A 17,607-nucleotide genomic window follows, 5' to 3' on the forward strand; every position below is an offset into this window, starting at 1 on the left:
GTGCATATTATGTTAGCACGATCTGCCTTATTACAAAACCTGCCATTACTGTGCATTTAAGTGACCATGATGAGAGAGACGGACAGAGTCTGGCTCAGATGCTGGCAGTTCTCGCTGCAGTCTATCGGTAGCGTCTCCTTTCAGGCCAGGATAGACGAATGTCACTGAGCAGTGACTAAGTTTGTGGTAAAAGGCTTGAACCCATTTGCCACAGCAGATGATTTTCAGTAAGTGAATGTGTTTAATTGTAGGCAGGGACATTACTGGATATTCTTGTGTAATTGCTACAGAATAATTTATGCTATACTTTGTTATTGCTACAGGAGAATATTTATTTTATTATTTTACATTTACAATTTTTTTCCCTGGGGACCCTGTGACACCCCATTGAAGAGCCGTAAGTTGGATCTCTTAAGATCTCACTGCTGGGTTTGTAAGGCCATGTTACTCCTAAATTTCTATCTTGTTCAAAGAGAAGATAAAACAAAGTTCTAAGCTAATCGACCTTAGTGTTCTCCTTTTTTAAAAAGAATCGATAAGAGAATCGATAAAGAATCGAATCGTTAAACAGAATCGAAAATGGAATCTGAATCGTGAAAATCTTGTCAATACCCATCCCTACCCTTGACCCTAACTAGTTTCCTAGTTCCTGCTGCTGAAAAACATGATTTAGTTAACGGATGGTGACAGGTGCCTAGTTTCTTCCAGACAGGAAGCTTCACCAGATCATTTTGTTTCTCATGGTCTGAGAGTTCTTCGGGTGTCTTTTGGCAACTCCAGATGTCCTGTCATATGCCTTTTACTGGTGGAATGCTACATGCATTGTCAACAATGTGAACTCATGTAGAAAGGTTTCTGCATTTCCAAAAAATTTTGGGCTTTGTCATTATGTATTTAAATGTATTGAATCCATTTTAAAATGAGGTAAAATAAGCTTTGTTACTAGCAGCCTGTTGCAAAAACAACACATTTCTTTTACATTTCTTTAGTTGGAACTCATGAAAGATGCCAAAGATAACAGCTCAGCAGAAATAAAGTTATATAGGTTTTGCACTAATAAAGTAATTACCAAAGAGCTGCTGACCAAAAAATGAGACATATTTCAGCATGCTGTGCAATGTGTTCTTACAAAACTTTGGGGAAACTGGACAAGTGGAGGAAAAGTGGCAGTCTTAAAAAAACTGTTTACAGGAGATGAACAGTTCCTGAAAAACATTTTTTTTTTTACTAATAGGAAAGAAATCCACCAAAGACCGGACACATTTAAGGCTCTTGTACAGTGAATACAGAAATTTACTGAGATTTTTTGATCCACCAATACCATCTGGAAAGCACAGCAATGATCACAAACACACTCTCAATGCAGTAAAGGCATAACTGGATAGAAAAACACACAATTAAGCACTATTCATGGACTATTCTCTCCAGAGCCCGGACCTCAATATTATTGAAGCAATGTGAGCAGTTTCATTTTAGGAGAGAACAAAACAAAAGACAGCCAACATCCAAAGACGAGCTTTCATTGTAAAAAAGTCTGGAGAACTCTTCCTGAAGACTACCTGAATGATGAGAAGAAAGCTTGCCTTAGAGAATTCAGGCAAATTATTGACATTGAGATCAGTTTTCCCAAAAACTCTGTTTTTCCCTTATATACTGTATTTCCATGTATGTTTCAATAAAACACTACACCTATTACTCATTTTCCGTGCAAAATATAAATACATAAAGAGTTGCTTAAAGCTTTTGTACAGTACTGTGTTTATACTGGCTCATAAGTAACTTTTGTCCGTAAGTCTGAAAGAAAACGCACGTTCTGAGATGTTAAGTTCGAAAAAACACCGGAAGTTATGTGTAATAACATTTTTTATGTTTTTAAAACTGCTGCAACATTCTTGTTAAAACTTTTAACATCATAAGTAAAGGTTAAAGTTTAACTAGGATGTTGGCGCTAATGCACACGGGATTATGGGTTAATTTCGTCTTTCGTGATAAAGCTGATGTTTTCAAAACAAAAGCACACAAGTCAACTTTGCGTTTGCCTGGACACAATAGCAATCTGTGCTCTCCATTCATCAATAGTGGACTCTAGGACATTGTATGGTTAAAAGAAGACTTTAGGCTGGAAGAGATTTGTGCGGTTAGTTGAAGTCTGCGGTCTATTCGCTTTGAATTGGCTTTTATTTTGTAAGCCGCAACCGGAAGGGCTATTTATTTTTCGCCTGCCTTTGTCTAACTCGACTGGTACTGACGGGGAGGGAAAGAAGGAGGAGGGAGTGTTCCTGGTCTGTCGACTGGTTTGACTTGTCACAGGCGCTCAAGGGAAAACGATGAATTTCAGTCACAGAAAATAGTTCGTAGTTAGCTACAAACACACGTAAAGATAACCTGGCAAACCGAGGTGCCGTGACAGAACAGCTGCGTAGGATGGGCGAGCCGGCACAGACTCCGTTTAAAACCACTGGATCCGAGTGGCTGCTGCCTGTCAGTGAATACTTGGGCTTACCTCTTGATCAGGTAGGACAAGCGTGAGTCACAAGTCAGTGGGGCTATTTCGGAAGAATTAAATCTTTTGATATATTACTGGGTTTTTTTCTTAAAAAATAAATAAATTTCATGTCATAAATGATGTTCCGTCAATTAACCTTGTGTCACTTGTGGGACACACGTGCCGTGGCTCCTTAAGTCGTCCACGTCCACATTATTGTCCTTTTATTGGAGGCTTTGTCCAAAAACTAAATTCTGTCGTTTTAAAGAAAATTATTAATAATAAAAATAACGATACAGTCCTGCAACGTGTCATACGCTGCTGTTTTACGTGCCTATAAAATTTTTACACTATCATAGTACACTATGATAATATACCGTAAAGCCCTTAATTGCCTATAAAAGTATAAAACGTGAAATGTTTGTTGATTATCTCTCTTTGCTGTTCACCCCAATCCTCATTTTTATCTCTTCCCACACAGGTGAATTTTCTGGCATGCCAGCTGTTTGCCTTAACTGCTGCCTTCTGCTTTCGTCTCTACCTCAGCCCGGCCCATGTCAGTCCCCTGGTCAGGCACTTTGTTGCCGCTCTGCTCGGTATTGGTTTTCTCGTCTTCTGCTTTGGATGGTAATGTATGGCACTGTCTCACACACTGCTCCATTCATTTTTTTCTCCAGTATGTGAGTCAAAGATATTTTATGTGTCCATGTTTCAAAAAGTGTTTTCTGTCAATGAACAAAAACTTTATATTTTATAATTACAGAACAGTCTAGGCAATAAGCTACCAGAACTTTTTCTGTAATTTCACACACTTATGTTGAACAACTAAGATGTACTGAAACGGCACTTCTTTTTCTTCTACTAAGAAGTCTCAGGGGTTAAATATTCAAATGTCTTTACAATGACAGAAAGGGGAGTTTCACTAGCCTCACTTAATATCAAAGTGGGCTGTATGTGGGCCCACCTGTATAAGATTTAAATAAAATCAGAATGCAGTGATTAATGAATCATTTACATCACACGTTTAATTGGAAAAATACTACAAAGCAATGTGTTAAATGCTGAAAGAAAAAATGGTGTTGTCCTTGGAAAAATATGTGCTTAAAACATGGTAGCAGGTCAACGTAAGAAGAAAAAGACCAGACCACTGGATCAACAGTTCTTTGAGAATATGGTCTCAGGCCCTCAGGCTGCAGCACTAAAAACAGACCTTCTGTAGGAAAAATTATTGCATGCGCTCAGGAACACTTCATGTGAACCAGATCAAGAAAACACTTCTGCCTCCTGCCACTACAGCATCATCTGTGGTGTCTAGGTCCTTTAATGCACAAGGCATTGGTATCATCCACCTTTTGTGAAGGCCACATTAATAATAATGCAAGTTTTAGAGCAAAATAATATAGCCACTCTGACAACATGCATATTGTTTGTTTCAGCAAGACAATGCTAAACTACAACATTGAAATAGCCATGGTACTAACTGGCCTGGGTGCACAGTTAGAACATGTTTTTAATGCCTCGGGCTTATAATTGTAGTAGAACACTGAGGGTATGCGGTCATGAGACAAATTGGAAACGCATGTATTTGTATGGGTGTGTATCGTAGTGCTTTAGCAGCAGGTATCTGTGGGAAATGTGTTTAAGTTGTATTGGCACATGCTGCCTGTGTCATTGAAAAGACCTACAGAATGTTTTGTGTCACTTCTGCAGGTATTCATCTCACATCCTGGCTGTGGTTGTTGCAAACTACCTGATCATCATCAAAGCTGACCTCAACAATGTGCACAGGTAAATTCAAGCCTCAAAGGCCAATAAACATAAAAGTCTAGGGAATGGCTATATAATGGATTCTGAAAGACAGAAACAAAAGTCTGAAACACCAGTGGATTCTTACATGGATTGTGCAACTGTTGCTCTTTTGCCCGTAATTCCTGTAACCATGAATTAAGCCTAGTCGGTCTGGTTGTAGTCGTTCTCATCGCACACACACCTTTCCGGTTGCATTGACTGACGTGCCTGCTTCATCAAGCCGGTATGTGATTGACAGGACTGCGTTTACCATGATAGGGCTGCAGAACTAGCTGTTGCTGTTTTCAGGTCAAACTTGCCAGACGAGATCAACCCAGCCCACAAGCCATTCACTTCATAGGTGGGCTAAGTTGCTCAGTTTAAGCCCTTGAAGTTTACCACTCATTCACTCCCTGCCGCGCATTCCAAGAAAGACTTCATTCTACTTCACCTCGCCCCCTTTGTCTTCCTGTTCCAATGTGGCCTGAACGAAAGTACTTTTTTAAAGGCATGAAACCTTTGGAGAACACGTCAGGCGACAGGCAGCCAGGCATGCCAGCCTGACCAGTCTACTCATGAAGATAGCTAGCAGGTGTTTATGCGGATGTTGAAACTTTCATGTTTACAGGGTTTCAGTGGAACTCTTAAGAGCACATGCACATTTTCCATTATGTCTGGGTGGATATGGGTGTTGACTTCAGACAGCATGGCTCAGGTGTGTCTGGCAGTTGTTGCTTTTTTGTTTTTTTATGACTAGAGCAAAATTGTACGGTTATCTTGGTGAGGTATTCAAGGATTACCTGTAGGTAGAGCAAAGTAGAACTGGTATTGTTCTATGGCTTTGGAGGCAAAACACTGTGTAAACTCAACATGGGCTTCTGGACACACACCTCTGTGTCACTGACACGGGGAAACAAAGTAATTGAACATTTTAGGTTAAAGCCAGGACAATCTAGGGAACGATCAGAACAACGGGTGATCATTACTTTAAGATATGCCGATGTTTGTAACTGTTTAAAATTTTTTGACAATGTGAAATGTAAAGCAGAATATCAGGTTTTCAGTCCTGCAGAAATGACACAAGTTCTTACCTGTGCCTGTTCATTCTTTTGTTTTTCATTTGAGAGTGTGATGAAATAGTTGCGTCTTGTCAAAGTTAAACCATGCTGGAAGTTTTAGAGGTAGTGTAAATGGCACAAATATTTTAAAAAAAAAGAAACATTATGCTCACTTTTTTTTTTTTTTTTAAATTTTTGTGAAGTAACCCAGAGAGGCAACAATCACTTGCAGTAATTTCTAATGACTCATAAGTTAAGGAAACTTCTTAATCTCCTCAAATGCATTTACTGGTGACTCAACTGTTACCACACCAGCTTGTCCTTTTTCTTTTTTTCTAGGTATTGTATTAAACGATTGATTGAACTGCCCTTTACTTTATTTACTTTGTGTCATTCTTTTCCACTCAGGTATTCCATGGTGATATCTATGGGCTATCTGACTGCGTGCCAAGTGAGCCGAGTCTTCATCTTTAACTATGGAATACCTTCCACTGACTTCTCTGGGTGAGGAAAATCTGAAGCATTTCTTTCTCTCTCCTCTTTGCCACACCTTCTTTGTGACAGCACATTATGGAGACATTTGAGGTTTAGATACGTTATCAGTTTCCACCCTTGGTGGTACCAGCTTACACACCGACTCCCCCAGCCTTGTGTACATATAAAACAACTGAAGAAAAAAAAAAATAGCAGCAGCATTGTTCACAGTTGACGCTGCCCAGCTTAGGCTGCTTTCTGCCTCCCATTTTAATTGGAAATGTCTGTTTTTCTATGTGTGGTTATACTTTATAAAGCGACAGCTGACTTTGCTGGCCTCTGTATTCAGCAGCAGCTACTTTGCCTTGTTCCAGTGCGGATTAATTTGTTGGCAGCCTCATTTAGACTCCATGTGACTTTAGAGATGAGCAGCCAGGACTGTGAGTCAGCCTCTGGTGATCCCATATTGAATTAGGGATCCAGATTTTATTTTATTTTTTGATACACTTTCATGTTTCGGTATCAATTCAGTACAAAAAAACCCAAAAAACAAACTACATTCACTACTTAACTTTGTTTCTGAGCAAAGGTTGTGTGAGTCAGACTGAACAGCAGTCATTCATGCTGATAGATTTCTGGTTTCCCTCTATATTTCTTGCTCTGTCTTTAGTAGGGTGTTATGCATCTAGCCATTGTCTCTAAAGTCTGTTTGCATTTGTTCAAGAGCATTTCCATGAACTGAAATTGACACTTGACATGAAAATCATAGGTACTATGCCCGCTCTATAATGTACAAAATGGAAAATGGAGCCTGTATGCTATAGTACTGGAGTTTTGCACATACTGGCTGAAAACATTACTTCAGAGCCCCCTGCCAGCTCTCACTGAGCTGGCACTGCCAGCCACATGGCCAGCCTCTCTCTGCCTCAGTTTTCCATGCTGTGCACACAATGCAGCCCTCACACCAACACAAACTAGTGTGTGTGTGCAAGAGAGACGTAGTTTATATGTGGACACACATTCACATGAGTTTCCTAAATGTGTGCTTGATAAGCTGAAAATCTAGCTGTGCTGGTTTAAAAGGGGCCCGATGATCCAATGAAGCTCTGGGGATAGGAAAGTATTGCATTGGATTAATAAGTGACCTGATTTGCCACAACTAGAGAAGAATGAAGTGATTCACAATGGTAAATAAATCCAAGAGTCTCTCACAGAGGCTCGGTGAGCTTGGGAAGTGCTGTGCTTAAATTGGTAATGCTTTAAATGACTTAAGTTTTTACTTTCACTTAAAAAACAAAACAAAAACATATATTAGAATTGCTATGCTATCATACTTGCAACATTTATACAATTTAAAATGATTATTAAAGTGAAATCTTTTCAAATTTGCCCACCTACAATCAGGCACAGGTTGTGAGCATCAATTTCTAAACTTCTTAAGATAAATTAAAAACAATAATTTACCATCTTTCTCTGCCCAGACCTTTGATGATAGTAACACAGAAGCTCACCACGTTGGCTTTCCAGCTCCATGACGGTAAGTCAGACAAGTGGATGCACACATACATATGGAAGCTCAGCACATTGGCAAGCCTTTCACAGCATGCTGTCTGAGTAACTTAACAGGGATGACAGGCTTTTACACACATTTTCACACCTGTTGTAAAACATGTAGCCTAGGCTTTTATTAAAACGCGTCCTTCTGATTCTCTTCTAATGTAATGTCGAAGTCATAATTGTGAGCCACAAAATGTGCAGTCATTGATGTTGTTAGTAACATTTGTGTTTTTTTTTTTTCCATTGTGAGTTGTTAGTGTTTCAGTGAAAAAGTCTCTTAGAGTCAGAATTAAACATCTGTTAAAGAAGGACAAGAGAAGGGGGGAGGGGGGAATTAAAGATATCAACAACTCCATATTTTTTTCAGGTATGTGTAAGAAGACTGAACAGTTGACACAGGAGCAGAAGCTCATGGCTATAAAGTAAGTTTACACAGCAAAGCAAGTTAGTAACTTACTGTGGTAACTGTGTGTGTGGTTTTTTTTAAACAGAGTCTAATTTTAACAGACTAGAGATCTTTGGGATTTTCCTATGTCCGATTTTAGCCTTCAAGTCTGCATAGATAAACGTACATATACCAGCCACTTTATTAGGTACACTTGCTAGTATTGGGTTGGCCCCCCTTTTGCATTTCAAATTCTTTATTTTTCATGACACTGATTCACCAAGGTGCAGGAAACATTCTTCAAATTTTAGTCTATATCAGGGGTGGGCAACTCCAGGCCTCGAGTGTCGGTGTCCTGCAGGTTTTAGATCTCACCCTGGGTCAACATACCTGAATCAAATGATTAGTTTGTTACCAGGCGTCTGGAGAACTTCAAGACATGCTAAGGAGGTAATTTGGCCATATAGATCAGCTGTGATTGGATCAGGGACACACCTGAAACATGCAGGACACTGGCACTCGAGGCCTGGAGTTGCCTACCCCTGGTCTTTGTCAACATGACTGCATCACAGAGCTGCTGCAGATTTGTCAGCTACACCTTCATTATGCAGAATGATTTCAAATTCCTGTACCATCACAACTCAAAGGTGCTCTATTCAACTGTGACTGTGGAGGTCTTTTGAATCCACTACAGTTTGCGATGATGTGAGCTGTGAGATATGATGCTGGAAGCAATCATTAGACAATGAGTACATTGTGGTCATAAAGAGATGGACATTGTCAGTAACAATACTCAAGTAGGCTGTGCCATTGGACAATGCGCATATGGTGCTAAGTGGCCCAAAGTGTGGCACAAAAATAGCCCCCAGACCACTACACCACCACCACCAGTCTAAATTGTTCATACAAACCAGGATGGATCCATACTTTCATGGTGTTTACACAAAATTCTGACCCCGACCCAAATGTTGCACCAGAAATTAAGACTTATCAGACCAGGTAACCTTTTCTAGTCTTGTGCTGTCCAGTTTTGGTGAGCTCGTGTGAGTTGTAGCCTCAGTGTGGTACCTGGTGCTTCAAGGGTTGATAAATGTTCTATTTACAGATGCTCGTCTGTAGCTCTTAGTTGTAACAAGTGGTTATTTGAGCTACTATTGCCTTCTTATCAGCTTGACCAATCTGGCGATTTTCCTCTGAGCTCTGGCATCAGCGATTCTTTTTTGCCTAGAGAACCACTGCTTATTGGAGATTTTCTCTTTTTCTGACCATCTCCAGAGATAATTGTGTGAGAAAATCCCAGTAAAATCAGCTTTTTCTGAACCACCAGTCTGGCAATAAGAACTATACCACATTCAAATCCACTTAATTCAACTTTATTCTATACTGTACTGCTCGGTTTGAACTTCAGCATTGACCGTGTCTACATGCCTAAATGCATTAAGTGGCTGCCATGTCATTGACTGACTACACATTTGGATTAAGGAGCAGTTTAGCAGGTGTACCTAATAACGTAACTGGTGAGTGTAATCCTATAATGTAAAGTTTACATGTGCAGCAAAGATGTGCAGATACTTTAACAGTGCATCTGAACTTGGACCTTATTTAAAGAATAAATAACTGTTTCTTTTCCTTTAGCCACGAAGGACAATGACAAGGACATGAAATCATGGTGAATAGTTTATTTATGGAAAAAAGCATGCTGGGAACTTAGAAAAGAGACATCGTTTTGCATGGAAAAACATTTTTGTGCATGTGAATTCATGAAATCACATTATCAATGGACTGTACTATGCATGCCGTTTTAAAATGAATTAAAATGTATTTTAAAAGCAGCCATAAAATATAGCCGCCTACCTGTGCAATAACCCAGTAGCTGTAAATCTGGTAATTGATGTGTTTGTCATAATACTTAAATATTCGATTAACTGGACTAATTTTGTTCTTATTTATCAGGGACCAGACATTGTCCTTATTCCAGTTTTGCATACAAGTTCTCCTGTACTGTAAATATTACACATAGTTTGTAACATGGATGGAAGCACATTTGGTCATGAATTAGGTCAGGTTTTAATACCCATCCTGGTTCGTTTTATTGCTCGGCAGCTGGTATATGTACAGGGTCAGAGAAACAGAGTTAAAGGCGAGCAATGATGCTGACTGACCATGACCTGTTGGATGTTTAATTTAAAACTAGATGGCATGTATTTCTCAGATCACCTTGGAAGAAAATCTAAAGTAGCACCGTCACGTTTCACTCAAAGCGATCTCAGTTAGTGTTTCGAAAAGGTTTGTTTCTTTTCAGTGATTTCTGCCTCGTCTCTTTGTAGTGTGAGGCCTTCTCTCATCGAGTACCTGAGTTACAATCTGAACTTTCTGAGTGTCTTGGTGGGGCCATGCAGTAACTACAAAGAGTACATAGACTTCATAGAGGGCAGACACATCAGCACGAGGCTCAAGCAGCAGCATGCCTCAAGTAATCGGCAGAATGGCTACAATAAGACCCAGGACCCATCACCTCTGGTAAGTTCATGAATACTGGTTACTACTCTTGTAGTCTTTAACTTTTTTCATTTTTATATTGATAGGTTATTGTTTTATCAGGAGGGGGATTAAATGCTTATCCAGCAATATGTTTCGTCTTCCATTGGTTGGAATCTCTGTAACTTTACTACAGTGGCTTTACTTCTTGTTCTTGTTTTATTGAAAGAGCGTTTGAACTGTCCTTTACTTTACATCATTCACAGTTCAAAAATAATTCTTTTACTGGGATGTGGTGCATGCTTACACTTGATTCATTTTGACTCTCTTCCCCATCTTCTTAGCTAGTTTTCTTCTGATTGGCTGTTCCTTGGAAATAAGTTTACACAAGTTCACAGCAAGAGTTGCGTGTCTGAATTGACATGAGGATCTGGCCTTCTTGATATCCTACAGAAACAAGAGTAGATAAAACTTAGAACGGGTGTTTAGAGAAGTCTAAATTGAATAAAGATGTGCAAAATTTCGCCTACGCACAATGAATATTTTTGGAATTACAGGCCCTTAAAATTCACGTTAGCAGGCCAGGACTTTTAAGGACTAAAGAGCAAAACGACCTTGCTATGATGTAACTTCTTTTGACCTGTTATCTATCCAACATTGTGAAAACACCCTTGAAGTTCTCTATTGAATTCTCAGAAAACAAATAAAACGTCTAAGCTATAAATGTTTATTTCGGTTACTCTGTCATAGTAATTGAAATCTGTGCAAAGTTGCTATCAAAATTATGATGCATCCCGTGATGCTAGCGCTGAAAGTTGATTATAGAAAATTAGATTTTTCTTTACATTGTAAAACTTGCAGAGGGTGTAAAATTACATTGGTTGCAGTTTTTAATAGCTGAAATTTGTTTCATGTGATAGCTGTTGTACTTAAAGAGTTATGCTGGAAAAAACAATAAGGTTACCTAAAAAGCACCAAATTTCAACCTAACCTCTTTAGCATAAATTACATGGGGGCCTATAACTCAGAAAATACCTTCAGTAGGGAGGTTAAAGTTTTGCATGGCTTCATTTTCATAAAAAAACTATAGAAAGGTCTTGGCTGATGTGGACTAGATAAAAATCTGCTACAAACATATAGTCGCAGAAGGTCAGATATTACTGAGGTACCCAGGAGGACTTTTTTTCAGCTTCAAAGAAAATGTGTAACTTCTGTGGTGAACATTTTAAATGTATCCACTAGAGCAGAGCTACAAACTGATAGTTTGTTTCTGGTTTCTCTTGGGTTAAGTTAAGCCATAGATGCTGATTGCTTAAGATTTAATGGTAATCCTAATATTCTCCATTTGTAATGGTGCTTCTATCAGTGCTCAGAAGTAATTTGCTTTCTCTGCAGAACGCCGTTTGTCATAAGCTGCTAGTCTGCGCCGGCTGTATGCTGTTCTTCCTTACTGTCACTCGGTCCTTGCCCATAAAGTACAACGTTGACCCCGACTTTGTGAGCCAAGCCTCCTTCCTCACCAGGCTCACTTATGCTTTCTTCTCCATACAAGCTGCAAGGCCCAAATTCTACTTCGCCTGGACATTAGGTGGGTATTTAGTGCGTCTGTGTGTTTTACTTGGCCAGTTTGTTTTGTTTTTTATTGCTTCTGGGGACAAATGCCACGGATGTCATGTGATGATCTTCTTCTTCCTCTGTCAGCTGATGCAGTCAACAATGCTGCAGGATATGGTTTCCTTGGGATGGATGAACATGGAAAGCCATCCTGGGACCTCATCAGCAACCTCAACATCATCGGGATTGAGGTGCCGCGTTTCAGATGCTTAAAATCGAGACCATGATCTTTCAGCACTGTGTCCAATTGTGAGTTAATTAGACACTGGAGCACACTCTTATTGTAGCTATTGATCTTTTTTCTTTTAGACAGCAACCAGCTTCAAGACCTTCATAGACAACTGGAATATTCGAACAGGAATTTGGCTTAAAACGTAAGTGTTGCGAGTGTGAAATCAAATTGTGTGCACAGTCGGAAAGTGGGGAAAAAAAAAGTGAAATTCCCAACCCGTTCCTTTTTCAGGGTGTGCTATGACCGAGCACCAAAGCACCGTTTGGCGTTGACCTTTATCCTGTCTGCTTTGTGGCATGGTGTTTATCCAGGGTACTATTTTACCTTCCTCACCGCCATCCCCATCACCATAGCAGCAAGAGCTGTAAGTTGTCTACATTATCTGCAAAGTAATGCTCTAAAATACAAATGGAAGGTAATCGGACTGTATGGACACAAACTGACCATGAATAGATGGGACAGCTCTTGTTACATTTACAACGGTAGCTTTGTGAAGATTAAGGATATTTCAGTTTCCTCAGTACAACTACAAACAAAAACATATCTTATCAGTATGAAAGTGGCTCTAAAAATGTTTTTGGTGCCTGTTCAAACAAAACCTCTCTGGGAACAGCTTTAACTGACTTTTTATTGCACTTGGCACTTTCTGCTTCTCGCATGTTAATTAAATAGTTCAACAAAAGTTTTCCTTGAATACACTAATCCTGTCATCTGTTAAACGATAATTGTTGTCCGTCTGCCTCTCCCCACCAGATACGGAGGTCAATTCGTCATTACTTCCTGGGCTCCAGAGTGATGAAGCTGGGTTATGACATCTTGACTTGGGCAGCCACACAGCTGGCCATCTGCTACACTGTCATGCCTTTTCTCCTTCTTGCAGTTAACTACACTATAGTTTATTACAGGTACGTCATACCCCGCTTTAATCAAATTATCCTTTTGCTTCAACTCTGTGTGGTTCTGCGTTCTATTAATCTTTCTATGTACTCATACATGTGAAGGTGAGCAGGAACCCCTCTACATACATCCATAAACTTCCAAAGAGGCATAATCACGCTGACTGTAACCACAGGCATGCCGAGTGGATTGTCAACAGTTCTTATATCATGCGTCAATAAACCGTTCTTGGCCACGTTTCCTCTCTTTGACAGTTGAGCGAGAGACAGGAAGTAAGGGCAAGTCCCCGAGACTGCTCTTTGCAATGCTCTAGATTCTCCTTTAGCTCTAGCATAATAAATCCCCTTTATTTCCTTATTTTCTGCAGTAAATGTCTGTCTGCACACCTGTAGACCATATAGGAGCACGCAACTGTGTGTTTATGTAGTATTTAAAAATCCTTTACTATTTAAAAACATAAAACAATTCGGTGACGTTTCATGTTCGTGTGTATTTTGATGGTCTTAGAACTAATTTTTAATCCACACTCACTGGCCATTTTATTAGGTATACCATGTTAATACTGGTATTAGCATGCTAATACTGGTATTGTTAGCATGGTATAGCTTTGAAGGCCCTTTTGCCTTCAAAACTGCTTCAGTTTTTTCACAGCATTGGCTCACCTAGGTTCATTAGTCCATACTGACATGCAAAAGCATGACAGTTGCTACAGATTTTCTTTGCTGCTCATCCATGATGTGAATTTCCTAAACTACCACATCCCAAAGGTGCTTTTAGATTGAGAGCTGTTGATTGTGGAGGATATTTGAGTACATGTTCAAGAAACCAGTTTTGGGGTTAATTTTTTCTGCATTTTGGCATGGTGTGTTATTGTGCTGGTAGCACCATTAAAAACTAGTTACATTGTGGTTACAAAGGGATGAACATGGTCAGCAACAATAGTCAGGTAGGTCAGTTTGAGCTTAATGGGCTCAAAGTGTACCAAGGTGTGGTCCCCCACACCATTGCACCACCAACAGCAGCCTGAACCATTAATACCATGCAGGGCGTGCCTTGTAGAGTCATGCTTTCATGGTGTTTACACCAAACTCTGACCCTAACGTCTGAATCTGGCAGCAGAAATTGTAACTCATCAGCATCTTATCCAAGCAACGTTCTTCCAGTGTCTAGTTTTGGAGAGCCACTGTGAGATTCCTGTTCTTAGCTGACAGCATGGTGTGGTTTTCTGCTACTATTGTGCATTAAGAGATGGTCTTCTGCATATCTTGGTTGTAATTATTTGGGTGTAATAATGTGAATCACCGTTACTTTCCTATCAGCTCTAAAGTAGTCTGGCCATTTTGACCTCTGGCATCAACAAGGCATTTTTACCCAGAGAACTGCTTCTTACCAGATATATTTTTATTTTATTTATTTATTTTTAACCATTTGGACCACCAGACTGTTGTGTGGGAAATTGTCAGTTGCTCAGCAGTTTCTGAAATGCTCAGGATACTCCAGCCATCTGGCACCAACAACCATGTCACATCCAAAGTCACTCACTTCACCTTTCTTTCTTTCTCATTCTGTTGCTTAGTTTGAACTTCAGCAGGTCATCTTAACCATACTCACGTGCCTAAATGCATTATGTTGTTGCCATGTGACTAGTTTTGAAACATATGATGACTGCTTGCCCCATTGTAAACACAATGCGCATGGTTTCTTGTCATAAGTTAGTAGTTAAGTGTGATATTGTTGCTCATTTCTAATCTGAATTATTAATGAATCTAGTATAAATCTAGCTGGATCGTTTTTTCCCTACATAATAAAAGTTCCACTCTGTTTTTCCCACCTAGGTCCATGTACTTCCACGTGCACATAATCAGCATTCTGGCTGCAGTCGCCCTGCATCGCAAACATAAACCCAGGGAACCCACCACCAAAACCTCCTCTGTCTCCTCCTCCGCTCCGTGCTCAGCCCAGTGCCAGCATGTTCACTCCAACAACAATGACAAAGACTGAAAATCTCACTTCGCGTTCTTTTACCAGGCTTTTAGGACTCTGTCTCCTCTCAAAGACAAATGAGTATCCCTAGGGCATTCAGCCAGCTTGAAATGGGAAAACATTGTGCTATTTATTTTTTGACTATACAGAGTAAAGGAAATTTGTACTTATGGTACTGGATGTGTACGGGGAGAGCCCTCTCCCATGATTGAAGCTCATCAGGCAGACACTGAAGAAAAACCTCAGCTGAGGAAATGGTTCTGGTACAACCACCACCACCGCCACCAGAATGCTGGCCCCCAACCCCCTTTCCCCTTTTACCTACTCCCTGCAGCTTTTCCTCCCTCCTTGGCCATCTCACCAGCACCAGCCTGCCTCCTCCAACAACAATACAACAGTGTGAAGAGAGTATTGAGACTCACTTTCGTTCCTGTCCTCAATCTGTGCTGTCCCACTGACTGGTGGGATCTCAGCCAGCACAATGGGTCTGCAGCTCATAAACGGGCCACAAATACCAGGACACATGCACACGCAAACTCATGCATAAATAGACACTAGGAAACAAAAACGCACATATAGTCACTCTTAGACATGTTTGTACTCGGTCGCATTCGGGCGGCACACAAAGGCTGCCCTTGTGAGGCTGCAGAGGAGCATGCCAAGAGGAGGCTGCACCCGCTGCACTCGCTCTGCCCAGAGGATTTTGTAGATCTGTGTGGGTGATGGTTCGCCCCACTGTTATATCCCAACAGCCACTGTCAGTGACCCCCGAGTGTGTGGACCTAATCATGAACTGTCACAATACTTCCACTGTTTACTGGCTTGGATTAAAACCACATGAAAAACTAATCAGACCATGGAGCTCTTAAGCTTTTTAGTGGAAGCCTTAATATTACTGTTAACCATTACTAATGTTTTTAATGAGTATGGCAGCTCCTTCAGGTGAGGAGACTAGTATTTTATAGTTTCTATATTTCTTGGCTTCAGTCCCTGTGAAAAAAAAGGAAAAGGTAAGAAATAAAATGAAATCTTTTGCCCCTGTTGGTTGAAAGCCAAAGTACACTTCCCATAGTTAAATTAGTAAAGTTGATCTATTCCTCTACTGAAAGTCCCCTTTTCTCTAACAGTGACAAAAGTGAAGGTAGTTAATGTGCACAGTGCTCAGTCCCTGTTGGCAAAATGTCAAGGAAGCTGAGAAAAGGCTCAAAATGGAAATTATGATCTGAAAAAGTGATGTTTCCGTGATTCTTTGTAGCAGCGGAGGTTTGATTTAACAGAGACATCTGGTGGTTGTGTGAACTGAGCTGAGCCAAGTCATGAAGAAAAGTCATCTGACTGACATAAACAGCCATTTTTCCATGTGACACGATGGCGTTGCATCAGAATTCATTTTCTTCCCTGCACAAGCGTTTCCTTTTGCACAGATGATGCTGAAAAACTAGAAGTTAATGTGCAGATTACAGACTGTAAACACGAGACACCTTTGCCTTTTTAATTTATTTTGCAGTACTTTTTTTTTTTTTTTTTTAAATTTTAGGACTGATTACAGATTTTGGAGCATTAGTAGTTTTAAAGGTGGCACAGTCGGATTGTTCTTTAATGGTGCTGTCTGCAAGCTATGTGATAGCTTTTCAATACGTTTGTTATAACACGAGTTGCAGTGCAAGATGTTGTTTTGTAAAGAAAATGCGCATCACATTTGAAAATGTCTTACAATGCATTATACAAGTTGCCTAGTGCATCACGTTTAATCACGTTAGAAGAACAATCTTAATGTTTTTTTATTATCCGTGTTGGAATTTAATCTAAACTTGATAACGACAGAAAATGTTCGCCTGTTTGGCTCACTTTTTACATACTGACTAAACCCTTAAATTTATTAAGGCTCTGCTTTGAGGCTTGACTTTTTGACATATCAGGTGATGTTACAGCTGCTTCACAAAACTTGGGATGAGGAGAAAGCATGAATTTAACACTTAAAAAATAGACATACCAGGGTATTTTAAAGGAAGTTAAAAATGCTATTAAATTTTTTTTTGAATATGGTAATCTTTGAACGTACATGAGTACATTTGGGTCTAAAAAGTGTGAGTGCATTACACTTGGTACCCACAGGCCTCATTAACCCGGCAACATATTTGTGGCTCCACGGGTTTCTGTGTCGGCGCTGTGATTTTAGAGCAGGAAGACGAGCAGAGGGGCAGATTTACAGTATGAATATGTTGACGAGCAGCTATTTAAATGATTTAATACCGATACTGAAGATATTTTTGTATTTGCTTTGATGATGTTTGCTGTCTAATTGTACTGACTGTGAGAATGTGAGATTTTCTGATTACACCAGTGCTCCATTTTAGTGTTTTGTGTGGAGGAAAGTCTGAGTAACAAATAAAGCTCGAATGAAACTCTGTTGCAGGTTTATTATAAACTATAACGAAGACGCTTTTTGTTTTTGTGCTCTGAAGATGTGACTGTAAAACCTCTTTTAGGAACAAACAATTTCTGATGTCAGAAGAAAACATTTGCTGTGTTCGTTCTTACAGTTTGCTCTCCTTCTCCATGCGACGCCTCTCCCCACAGCAATTTAACCTCGGATGATATTCTCAAAGGGGCTCAGTCTTTGTCCCTTGTGTCACGTCTTTTCCCATGTGACACA

The 17,607-nt window shown here is 39.9% G+C and overlaps 1 protein-coding gene across 1 annotated transcript; it reads left to right on the forward strand.

The window, feature by feature from the left end:
* Positions 1 to 2,260: 2,260 nt before the first annotated feature.
* Positions 2,261 to 17,356, forward strand: mboat1 (membrane bound O-acyltransferase domain containing 1). The gene is made up of 13 exons (XM_085291136.1): positions 2,261 to 2,514; positions 2,967 to 3,112; positions 4,196 to 4,273; positions 5,740 to 5,835; positions 7,287 to 7,342; positions 7,730 to 7,784; positions 10,075 to 10,267; positions 11,621 to 11,813; positions 11,927 to 12,030; positions 12,149 to 12,213; positions 12,303 to 12,435; positions 12,825 to 12,976; positions 14,804 to 17,356. The coding sequence occupies exons 1-13, from the start codon at positions 2,425 to 2,427 to the stop codon at positions 14,967 to 14,969; spliced, it is 1,527 nt and encodes a 508-aa protein (XP_085147262.1). The 5' UTR covers positions 2,261 to 2,424; the 3' UTR covers positions 14,970 to 17,356.
* Positions 17,357 to 17,607: the final 251 nt, after the last annotated feature.

Source organism: Mchenga conophoros, linkage group LG11, assembly GCF_057382185.1.
Source record: "Mchenga conophoros isolate Kocher_MC1m ecotype Shallow Benthic linkage group LG11, M_conophoros_male_GT1.1, whole genome shotgun sequence".
In the NCBI taxonomy this organism is placed as follows: Eukaryota; Metazoa; Chordata; class Actinopteri; order Cichliformes; family Cichlidae; genus Mchenga; species Mchenga conophoros.

Bases quoted from the DNA above. Each gene is read 5' to 3' on its own strand.
- mboat1 (XM_085291136.1), top strand. From the start codon at position 2,425: ATGGGCGAGCCGGCACAGACTCCGTTTAAAACCACTGGATCCGAGTGG. The intron at 10,268-11,620 runs GTAAGTTCATGA...CTTTCTCTGCAG, and splicing joins CCCAGGACCCATCACCTCTG to AACGCCGTTTGTCATAAGCT. The intron at 12,977-14,803 runs GTACGTCATACC...TTTCCCACCTAG, and splicing joins TACACTATAGTTTATTACAG to GTCCATGTACTTCCACGTGC.